This window comes from Euleptes europaea, chromosome 6 (assembly GCF_029931775.1).
Source record: "Euleptes europaea isolate rEulEur1 chromosome 6, rEulEur1.hap1, whole genome shotgun sequence".
Lineage (NCBI taxonomy): Eukaryota > Metazoa > Chordata > Lepidosauria > Squamata > Sphaerodactylidae > Euleptes > Euleptes europaea.
This window is the reverse complement of record NC_079317.1, coordinates 59,592,913-59,604,650: the sequence shown is the minus strand read 5'-3', so window position 1 is coordinate 59,604,650 and position 11,738 is coordinate 59,592,913. Positions and strand designations below refer to the sequence as shown.

The 11,738-nt window shown below is 42.9% G+C and overlaps 1 protein-coding gene across 2 annotated transcripts in view; it reads left to right on the top strand.

The window, feature by feature from the left end:
• The first annotated feature begins 213 nt into the window (after positions 1-213).
• CSTPP1 (centriolar satellite-associated tubulin polyglutamylase complex regulator 1) overlaps positions 214-11,738 on the top strand; it is a 137,591-nt gene continuing 126,066 nt past the window's right edge. The window contains exon 1 of one of the 2 annotated variants that reach the window (XM_056851476.1): positions 214-265. Coding sequence is in view for 1 of the 2 variants with exons in the window: in XM_056851475.1 (XP_056707453.1) it covers positions 220-265 (46 nt within the window). In the remaining variant the exon portion in view is untranslated. The remainder of the gene's footprint in view (positions 266-11,738) is intronic. The other variant, XM_056851475.1, reaches the window with a different exon arrangement.

The following is an 11,738-nucleotide window of genomic DNA, read 5'->3' as shown; positions in this document are numbered from 1 at the left end:
ACGACGGGCATTTGGCTCCAAAGGGGAAAGGACGATTTCCGGGTGCGTCCTCAATTCCCCTTCCTTTTTCCTCTGGTGGTCGTGGTGGGGGGGGGGGATCCTAGTTGCAAAGGCGTTTGTTTCTGCCCGGGCACTATTTCCTTCGCGACCGCGTCTGGTGTCCTGGAGACCGCAGGGGAGGCGAGGAGAGGAAGGGCCGGGCCGGGCCGCGTTGAGAGGATGCTGAACGCCGACCGCCTCTCTCAGTCCGGCCTCGACTATCTGGGTGAGGCTCCGTCGGACGCGGCGCGCGAACCGCCTCGCCTCAGAGCCGGGGCTGCCTCTCCCTCTTCTTCCCGGCGGAAGCTTTGGGAGAGACGGGGGTGGGGAGGGGGCAGAGGGCCGGCAACCCCCGTGGCGCCTTTCGTTTCCCATCGACCCCGTTCTGCTGGTAGGCTGAGGACTCTTATCGAGGATGTGGAAGTGGAGGAAGAGCCTGGGAGGGGGCTGGGCCCAAGGCCTCGCCTGACCCTCGCAGGGCCCAGGGGGATCAGTTCACAATGGCGCCCCACCCTCTCCTCCCACAGTTCCCAAGATGCGCAGGGATGCTTCGGGTTCTGGGCGGGACAGTAGAAAAATGGGGCTTGAAGATATCTAATACTAGTTCGGTTTTATTTTACTTTAAACCCTTTAACTTCAGTAGTAGAAAAGAGCCAGAGTCCAGTAGCACCTTAAAGACTAACAAAAATTTTTTCTCGTAGGGTATGAGCTGAAGAAGTGAGCTGTGGCTCATGAAAGCTCATACCCTACCAGAAAATATTTGTGTTAGCCTTTAAGGTGCTACTGGACTCTGGCCCTTTTCTACTACTGCAGACAGACTAACACGGCTACCCGCTGTGAATTACCCTTTAACTTCTCTTTCTTTTCTTTTTTTAGAGGAAATAAAAGGGAAATAGTGTCACCCAAGGCAGCTAGTTGGACAAGAAGTATGACCTCTAATCACTTCAAACACTGGTTCTTGCAGGTTATCCGGGCTGTGTGACCGTGGTCTTGGTATTTTCTTTCCTGACGTTTCGCCAGCAGCTGTGGCAAGCATCTTTGGAGGAGTAACACTGAAGGACGGTGTCTCTCAGTGTCAAGTGTGTTGGAAGAGTCAGGAAAGAAAATACCAAGACCACGGTCACACAGCCCGGATAACCTACAAGAACCAATAAACTCTGACCGTGAAAGCCTTCGACAATATTTAATACTTGTTTGGTTTTATTTTACTTTAAACCCTTTAACTTCAGTAGTAGAAAAGGGCAAGAGTCCAGCAGCACCTTAAAGACTAACAAAAATATTTTCTGGTAGGGTATGAGCTGAAGAAGTGAGCTGTGGCTCATGAAAGCTCATACCCTACCAGAAAATATTTTTGTTAGACTTTAAGGTGCTACTGGACTCTGGCCCTTTTCTACTACTGCAGACAGACTAACACGGCTACCCGCTGTGAATTACCCTTTAACTTCTCTTTCTTTTCTTTTTTTAGAGGAAATAAAAGGGAAATAGTGTCACCCAAGGCAGCTAGTTGGACAAGAAGTATGACCTCTAATCACTTCAAACACTCCTCGTTTGTAATTAGGTTTGCCAGCCTCCAGGTGGGGCCTGGAGACCTCCCAACTGATTTCCAGACTACATGGGGGGGAATGACAGCTTTGGAAGGTGGGGCTCAATGGCATTATAGCCCACTGAGGTCTTCCCCTCTCCAGACTCCGCCCCCTGAGCGCCACCTTTAAATCTCCAGGACTTTCCAGCCACAAGTTGGTAACCCTATTAATACAAATACAAAATTGAATTTTCATCTGGCCAGTTAGAATTACAGGCTGATCAGTGGGTTGGCAGAGCTACACTAGGCATACTTAGCTATCATAAGGGTGGGGTGGGGGAGACTGATTTTATTTTAAACAGGCCATTGGAGAAAGGGGCCTGGCAATGCAATCCTGTACTGATTTTCTCAAAAGCAAGCCCTGATGTGTTAAATGGGGCTTACTCCCAGGTAAATGTACACAAGAGTGCCTCTTCTTGTGCCAAGTGGGATATCCAGTGTTGGAGTATGGCGGTGTGGCAATTTTGGTATTCTGTGGTCAACCCTTAACTGGATCCAAAGTAAATCTTGCTATGGATCAGACTGGAGTTTATGCACTGGAAGATGCAAGATAGGAGTATAATATGTCTGAAAGGGAGCTAAATTAAATAATCACGATAACTTCATGAACCAAGGTCTGAGCCCTACCTAAAAGGCAAAGAGTGCTGTTGCACTTTTGAGAATTAAATAACAATAACATATTTTGTTAGTTAAAATAAACTATATTCTGCCAAGTCTGAATATGCTCTGGAGGCACCTTCTAATTTCTGCAAAACCAATAAAATTGATCTGAATAACAGATAAAAACATTAAAGCATTAAATTAAATGATAACGCTTTTTGAACATTCAAAAGAAAGCTGTACCTTATCTCAGTAATCTTTATAGTGATCCTGTAAAATGCATCAGTATTATTATCCTCTATTGCAGATGGGGCCTGATGCTGAGAGGTAGTGGCTTGTCGAAAGTGTTTTCCACATAGGGACAAGCTTGTGTAGTTTCCCCACTGTGGCTGCTGATAAAGCACAGTGACAACAGGGCTTCCACATGGCAGATTTTCCCATAGTCTCCCTTCCCCCGGTACCCTAGAAGCAGCCATTTACCCCCCTGCCACTAGGGCTTTTTCAGATTTTTTTAAAAATGGGCAATTGAATATCATTGTATAGTTGTAACAACCTGTGTATCTGGTTCTCTGAATTCCTGCTTTAATTTTTTTTTAAAGCAAATCTCTAGCCCCTTTTGTTGCAGAGATGTCCCTTTCGCCTTATTTCTGTATAACATAAGGGGTTAGAGCCTTACTTTTTTGGGTGCAGATAAATTTAGAGCTGGGTGTCATTGACATGTTGATGACAGGCTACTCTAAAACCATGCATTATTTTCACTTATATTGAATAGCATGGGGGATAAGAGCATAAGAAGATCCTGCTGAATCAGACCAGTGGTCCATCTGGTCAAGCATACTGATTCCCATAGTGGCCAGCCAGTTGCCCTGCAGTGCCAAACAGGGTTCAGAGGCTGCTGCCGCCAGCTTCCAGCACAGATATTCAGACGGAGGCTATCTGCAGTCACCATGACTGCTAACCATTTATAGACCTCTCCTCCATGAATCTGTCCAGTCTGTAATTCCCACATAATAGTTGAATTTGATCTGCCTGTCCATTTAAGCATGTTTAAACTTTTGGGCCTGTATTCAAATGAATATGTTTTATGAAACAGGTTAAAAAATCCAATCATTTTAAGAAGCATGATTCTTCTGTTCTATACAGAACTCAGAAAGCTCTGTTCTCCCAATAGTGGGCCTCTGTTAATGTAAAGAAAATGTTAGTTATGTAAATTCTCCAGTCACATTTAGAGCACCTGCTAGGCTCCAGTATCATTTTATTTTAAAAGGAGTACTTTATTTTTATATTATTGTCACAAAAGCTGTTGACTAAAGGTTTGTTTGACTAATAGGAATCCAGTAAAGTAAGCAGTGTTTTAAAAAGTGCTTTTAAATCTTTCTTTTTCTCTATTGACCTGCATTTGTTTAAACAAAATTCTTTGGCAAGAATAGGAGCCTTTCTCCAGGTGCTTTATTGTGTTTCTCAGGGTCTTATTAATAGCATTATATTGCTTTGAGATTACAGGTAATTGTGATTAGAGAAACCAAATCATGTTAATCTCATTCAGAAGTTTGTTTGTCGCCGCAGGCTGTAGTATCAGGTATTCTTTGAAGAGTTTATTGGTTCAACCCCTTCTCTTTTTGGGATGGGCAAAACTGTCTTTAAACCCTGACACAGAAAAGGAGCAGGGCTGGTATAGACGTGCTTTCTCTCCATGTTTCTATAAATGTTCCCTGTGTTAGTTTGTCCCTGAGTCCTAATATTTTTAGATTCAATGGCAATTTATTTAAATATTTGTACCCCATCTTTCCTCAAAGCCTCAAGCAGCTCACAAACATTAAAAAAAATAATCGAACCCTGGTTACAACAATATGGTTATTTGCATCAACCTATAATGGAAGAAAGATTAATTATCCAATTTCTGCTTGAAGATAAAAACCCTGTTATTTCTTATGATGTAGCTAAATTTTGCTGGAATGCCGCTATTAAAAGGAATGATCAAAACAAAAAGGGGTGTACTATTAGTGACATATCAGATGACGAGTGAAGGGTGAAGCAGTGCACAATATATAATATACAATGTTAATCTGGTACCCTGTCATGTTGATGGTGTGTTTGATCAGTTTGTTTTTGGTTGTATTGCTGTATTTTTGTTTTCCCTTTTTATTGTTGTTTTTACTGGTGTTGTATGGGTACTTGCACTGCTCTGTTGTTTTATGCTGGCCAATGGCCGTAACAATAAATGTAGGTTACTACAAAACTAAAAACAAAAGATGACAAAATCAAAGCTAATAAACCCCAATAAAAAGACCAAGAACAGCACAAAGTACAAAGAAGCAGCAAAGCATGATAAGTATCCTGTTGGAAGCCAGTGGAGATGTTGTAATACTTAAATTCAAGTTTTCTTGCTGTAATACAGTATTTTACTGTGCTCAAACACCAATTTAAGGTCGCAACACCTTCCCTGGGATTAGATCGAAAAGACAGAAAGAGAGAGAAGGAGAGTGCACTATGTGCCATCTGATTAAGGGTAACACTAATGCCCAAGATAGTTTGTTGCTGCAGACTGTTGTATCAGGTGTTCTTTGAAGAGTTTTTTGGTTGATGCCCAAGTCTCCAGACAACCTCCCCAGGCAGTTTCATGGAGATGTTAAATAGCATTGTAAACAAAATGTAACCTTGCAGGACACTTTCAAGCGGACAGATCAAGGGCTCACTCGGTTCCAGTAGTGGAGAACCGTATTAATTTTTTGGCTCCCGCAAATTATCTCTATGCCTTAAATTACCCTAAATATCGGAGAGCCTTTACTTTGGCCCACTTTAATGCCCTCCCATTTGCTGTTCTTGAAGGGAGATATGCCCGTCTTCCTTATGAACTCCGCCTCTGTCCATGTTAATCTGGAATGGTGGAAACAGTTGAACATGTTCTTTTACACTGCCCATTTTATCAAGACATACGTAAAATGTTCATCGATCCAATTTTGTCTAGCTTCCCAGATAGAGATAGAGGTAGCCACACTACTTTGTTATTAGATGATTGTGTTAAAGATATTACCTATCAGGTTGTGTGATTCTGTGCCAGGGCATGTGTAATAAGGCAGAATAAGCTGTCATAATGTCTTTTATGTTAAACAGACCATTTTACCAAGAGTTGTAACTAAATTTTCGTTTTACTTGATCAAATACTAGACATTTTTTAATTATTTATGATATTTCTTTTTCTGTAAGCTGGTCTTTGACCATAATAAATAAATGATGATGATGATTTCCACTATTTCAGTAAAACTCTCAACAGATCTGAAATGTAGGCCATTATTACCCCCTTATTGCAGTTGTGGCACTGAGGGATAACCACTGCCCAAGAGGCTGCCTTATGAGTTGGTGGCTAAGGGGAGATCGCAGTTCATAGCTCACATTCTTGATGACATTCTTAACTCCTACTACACTCTCTGTCATTTGAATGTATTTCTCAGTCTGTTTCTTGGATCTTCTGGCTAAGTACTGCCTTTCAGAGAAACCGTTTCCATCATACCTGAGTTCTCATAGACAGCGTGCTTTTCTTCAAGCAATTTTGAAATGTTTAATTATTTTCTCTCTTGAATTAAGTTCTCCTTCCCTTTCTCCTTCATCTTGTGCCATCTGTGGACCTGTGAGAACATGTGCCAGGGAGGCTTTGCCTTTTGTAAAAGCAAGGATTGGCTGATGCTTGAGATGCAGTGATTTCTTATGAAAAGGAAGTGATGAAGAGTGGGGCTATTCTGCTATTGCCAGTCAGAGAGTCCTTGACTCCTTAGTGTCTAAAAAAAACTAGCTCCTGGGGCACTGCAGATGTGTTTGATGCTTTGTAACAGCCCAGCTACCCCTTTCTTCCTGTTTGGCTGCTTGCCTGCCTGCCTTCATAAGAACTATTTCATTGGCAATGAGCACAGAAATGATGGACGTTTCAGTTAAAGAAAATAGTAATTAACAAGCGGGAACCTGCATGGACTTGCGGGAGGAATCTCATTTTCCCCCTTCCCCACTATTTCCTCTTTCCCTTTTGTGAACCCCATAGACTCTCCCCTTTTCCTGCATCCTTCTCTCCTTAGGGTTGCCAGCTCCAGGTTGGGAAATTCCTGGAGATTTGAGGGTGGAGCCTTGGGAGGGTGAGGTTTTGGAGGGAAGTGACCTCAGCATAGTTTAACGCCACAGAGTCCCCAAAGCAGCCATTTTATCCAGGGGAAATGATCTTTGTCATCTGGAGAGCAGTTGTACTTCCAGGTGATCTCCAGCTCCCACCTGAAGGTTGGCAAGCCTAGTTCCCCTGGATAAAATGGCTGCTTTGAAGGGTGGAGTCTGTGGGATATACCCTTCTGAGGTTCCTCCCCTCCTCAAACCCCATCCTCCCCAGGCTCTACCCCCAAAATCTCCTAACCTGGAGTTGGCAACCGTATGTCCTTCCCACCCAACAGCCAACCTACCTTTCTGCCCCTCTATCTTCAGCTTTCCCTCTAAACCCTCGCCTAAGCAGCCTCTACCTAGGGAAACTATGGCCCAGTTGTGTGGTGCCAGTACTGGGCCAGGCCGATTTGTATCATAGGGAACCCTCAGGGACTTGTGGGGTGGTACTTCATTTCCCCCTGTATCCCTCTCCCCACACTATTTCCTCTTTCTATCCTCCTGGGAACTCCTATATCCTCTCCTCTTTCGCTGCCTTGTTCTCTCCTCAGCCATTCACAAATCTGCCTCCCACCGTCAGCTATATTTATTATTTATTTACTTCTTTTATACCCCACCTTTCTCCACGGTGGGGACCAAAGCAGCTTACATTATTCTCCTCTCCTTTTTATCCGCACAGGGTAGGTTAGGCTGTGAAGTAGGTTAGGCTGAAAGTATGTGACTAGTCCAAAGTCACCCAGTGAGCTTCTACACAGCAACATGGGAATCTGAACCTTGGTCTTCCACACCCTACTCTGAAGCTCTGCTATACCACACTGACTTTCATAGGGTGGCTGCTGTTGAACAGTAGCAAGCAGCCAGGCCTAGTAGAGATGCAAGTCAGGTAGTACCAAGTCACCCCGAGGTTGCTTCCAAGCCTAGGGTTGCCAACCTCCATGTGGGACCTGGAAATGTCTCACAATTACAACTGAACTCCAGGACAACAGAGATCTGTCCCCCTGGAGAAAATGACTGCTTTGGAGGGTGGCCTCTATGGCATAATATTCAGCTGAGGCTTCTCCCTTTCCAAAACTCTACCCTCCTCAGACTTTACCACAAAATCTCCAGGAAATTCCAAACCTGGACCTGGCAACCCAGTGAGTCCTCCCTCAAATGCCAAAAGAGGCCTGGAAAGGGCTTTGCCCCCTCCCTCTGCCCTTTACTTACAGAAATTAAAGCCTGGAATGCTGTGGTTGCCTAGCAACAGCCACTGAGGGTTATCCATTGCTTAAAGCTATATGCACTCCTTTTATCTTTTAAATTATTATTATTACATTTTTCTGCAAACCTGCGACCTTTTTCTGGTTTGTAGAAAGATCTGTCTTGCCCATTCACAGCTCTAGTCAACAGATTTAAGTATCCAAAGATTTGGCCAACTTCGCTATAAGAATATAAGACAATATGATGATGTCGCTGTTACAGTTGCATATAAACACTGTGAATCCTAAAAGAATAAAGTCGTTGGAGATTGCAAGGATGTGAAAGATCTTTTTCTCTTGAAAACAATAATTTGACTAAAACACACAAGGAGAGGCAAAAAAAAAGTAATAGCACTGTGACATGAAGCAACAGCAAAGAGGGACTTGCTCAGCACACGTGCACGGCCACCAAACAAAAACCTGTCTTCAACAGGAACAGCATTAAGATAACGTTTTACTATTGCACTCCTGTACTTACTGGTTGGCAAAGTACTCATGAGGATATTTACCCATCCCGCTATCATGGAGAATAATTATCAGTGTTGAAGGCTGAACCTAAAAGGGAGTGAGTGTGAAAATAGGCCAGGTTGGCAGCTTCAAGATGGACTGTCTGCAAAGGCAGTATGTTCTCATTGCTCTGCTGGCTAAGGACAGAAGTTTTTGTTTTCAGTTGAGCTCAAGACTCAGAAATGCTTTTGTTCTTAATTTAGTTTCTGTTTGATCCAAGTTGTCCTTAGTGGTAAAATGCTGCCAGACTGTGTAGCTTGACAATACATGTCTCAGATCAAGCCGCATTTATTGTGCGTTGTGAAGCTATTTGAGGAATGACGTGCCTGACCAACTCATTTTGCCAAACAGCGTAGGAGCTCCACTTCTCTAAATAGTGGCACATAGGTTAACCAGTTTTCCCAGTCACAGGATCCCGCAAGACAAAGGTTCAAACTAGACATTTGATTTTTTAAAGAGTTGGTTGTGGGTTCCCTGCAGCCCCACAGCAGTTGCAGGGAATGGCTATTGAAAAATAAAGCAGATCTTGTTTGGGCTTGGAATCCGGCTGCGAATGGGGAAGCTCTTAATTAATTAAATAAATTTTTATCCCACCCTTTCCCAACCAAGATTGGGCTCAAGGCGGCTAATAATCCAAGAATTATACAAACATTTTTTCTTAAATAGCTACCAAAACATGTTTAAAACACAGTAACAGTTAAAACCTAATCTTAATGGATGACACCAAAATAATAAATCCCCCTTATATAGGTGAGTAATCGGGGACCCAGCCCAAAAACAGGGGGCATAAACCCTCGAGGGGTCCAGCAGGGGAGGCCAACTGATGTACAACTGTTGCTGTCCTCAACCACAGGCCCAGCAGAACGTCTCCATCTTACAGGCCCTGCAGAACTGAACCAAGTCCCTCAGGGCTTGGGTCTCACTTGAGTCTTTGGGGGGGGATTATTTCCCTGTTTTTGTTGCTCCAAGTGGAGTATACTGTGAGTGTGGAGTAGCAAAAACAGAGAAATAACTTCCGTCCCCCAGCTCTGTTGGGGCACGGAAAACAGCCGTGGTGGGAGGGGAGGCAGGAGCCCTTTCTCCCCCTGCAGTGGCAGCTGATCTCAAAAGGGCTCTGCTTTATTTATTTTGTAATAGCCATTCCCTGTAGCTGCTGTGGGACTGTGGGGGACCCAAGTAGGGTCTGGGGAACCTGGACCAATCTCTTAAAAAAAAAAAAAGGAACATCTAGTTTGGCTCAGAGAATGGTGCTTCCACACAATGGTGCAACTTTTGATTGACTTGATTATTATTATCTTCTCTTCCATTTGTGTAACGTATTGTTTGACTTGATTATTGGCTTGTGTGTGGAGCCCACAAAAGTATCACCTTTGTTGAAGATACGGGGGGGGGGATTCATCTATTCAATGTCTAAAGTGAAGGGTTAAAAAATAGTAAAGATACTCAGAAAGAACTAATCTGCTGTATTTAATGTGGGCTTAGCTGTATGGCTACTGTATGTGCAACAGCACACTAGCCTTGAATGAGCAAAGAAAGCAAATACTGTAGTCTGCATATCACTTACCTTGGGGTAATAACATTGAAGCTAGTGGGTCTCTTCTGGAATCACTGCTTTTACGGCTCACAATTTCAGGCTGCAGTTCTAAGAACAATAGATTACAGAAATCAGTTCCACTGAAATCAGTAGGAAAAATATCCAAGCAAATAAATGTTCTATATGCTTTAGAAGTTTTTTAAAAATTAATCCTTCCAATCCTGGGGTTAGTTTTCAAAACTTCTGACATAAGCCAAATCCCAGTCTCTGAAACAGGAAATAGTGAATCTGATATACTTGCGCTGTGTCAGATATTTGTATTTTTAGTACTTCAGTTAATGAGGCATATAACCAACAAAGATTGGCCTTATTATTCAGTGCAGCTTGTTCCTGACTTTCAGCACCTTCAACTTTGCCAGCATGGGACCAGCTGCCAAGACAAAACGGTCCCTCACGTGCGCGTCTCTCCCACTCTCTTGGCTGACAGCTTGAATAGTTCAGTGGACTGTAGCTGTTATGGCAGGACATGTTTTGAGAGTGTGAAGCTGAACCATAGTCTCCTGGCTACAGGCATTGGAAGATAAGGGCTGAAATGGAAAATGCCTCCATTTAAAGGAAGAAATCTACACATAGAAAACGAAGTCCTGTAATCATGTGCTCCTGGGAGCCTCTTGATACATACACTACCCAACGAACCTCTAAACTGCTTCTAAAATATCCCTAAGTTTAAAAAAGCATTTTGAGGTTTTGGCATTTTAAATGCTAAATATGTAACTGATAGAAAGACCCATTTTTGTGCTGTAGTGCTAACATAGAGGTTTAATGTCTGAAAATTATCTACCGGTATGTGGTTGTTGTTTTTTGTTGGTAGAAATGCACACAAGTGAAAATTTTCTGACTTTTTAAACATCTTTGTTGCCATGGTTATTGCACATGATTTCCCCCTCAATTCAAATAATTTTAAGCGGTGGAACCTTCATAAAATTTGATATACAGAGCAGTCATATAGGCATGTACAGATAAGAACAGACAAGCAGCGCCAAAGCATTATGGAGTTCTGGGTACCAGCAAAGTTCTATAGAAGTTATAGCCAAATATGTAAATAGTACCTTTTCCTCATTCTTCTAGTTATGGTTCTGAAATACATCAGTGTGCAGTGCATATGTCTATTCCATTCTTATTTTGGGCAGACTATGTATTTAATTTCTTCTCAGCTGTGATACTGGCTGATGGGGTACTATTATGTGCTAAGAGGCCAGGTTTTTTATGCTGAGCTGAGGGAGAATTTAAAAGATTCAGCTGAAGGAGCAGGATATCACTACTCTCTGCAAATACCCAGAACTAAGCATCTGTAGCAACACAGGAAAGAGGCTGGAGGGGGAGCAGGAGTCCCCTCCTCTTCTCATGCTGCCCTGTCAACAAAATAAGTTTCTCAGGCTTTTAAAGTGACATTCGTGGTGCTGACTTGTGACTTATCAAAAAAGTTAACCCTGAGACAGCTAATAAACAAATGAATTGTGTGGCTTAGCTCTTGGCCTTTTCCATTCAGGAGCCCATTTTGTCCCAGTGCTAGCGTGGTGTAGTGGTTATAGTGTTAGACTGGGATCTGGGAGACCTCGGTTGAAATCCTTACTTTGTCAAGCTCTCAGGGGTGATCTTAGGCCAGTCACTGTCTTTCACCCTAGCCTACCTCACAAGGTGGTTGTCGTAATGGTAAACTGGTGGAATACCCCCAATAATGGTTACTGGACCCCCTTCCTGGTTCTGGTGAGGTTTGTTTATGAGTTTTTATTGAATTAATAGTTGTAAATGTTTTTAATTGTTCAAATGCTTTTAACGTTTTTTACGTTTGCTGCCTTGAGGACCCTGATTGGGTGGAAAGGTGGCCTAAAAATGTTTTAAATAAATAATAAATTTGTGGGGGAGGGAATACAATTAAACTTCAGAAACAACAGCCATGCGATACCTTTTATTTGGACCAACAAAATTTCACCATATGGTTTGCATTTTGCATTCTCCAGAACTGTGTGTTAGGCTGCATGTTGAGGGGCAGGGTTGCCAGCTCTGGGTTGGGAAATTCATGGAGATTTGGGGGGTGGAA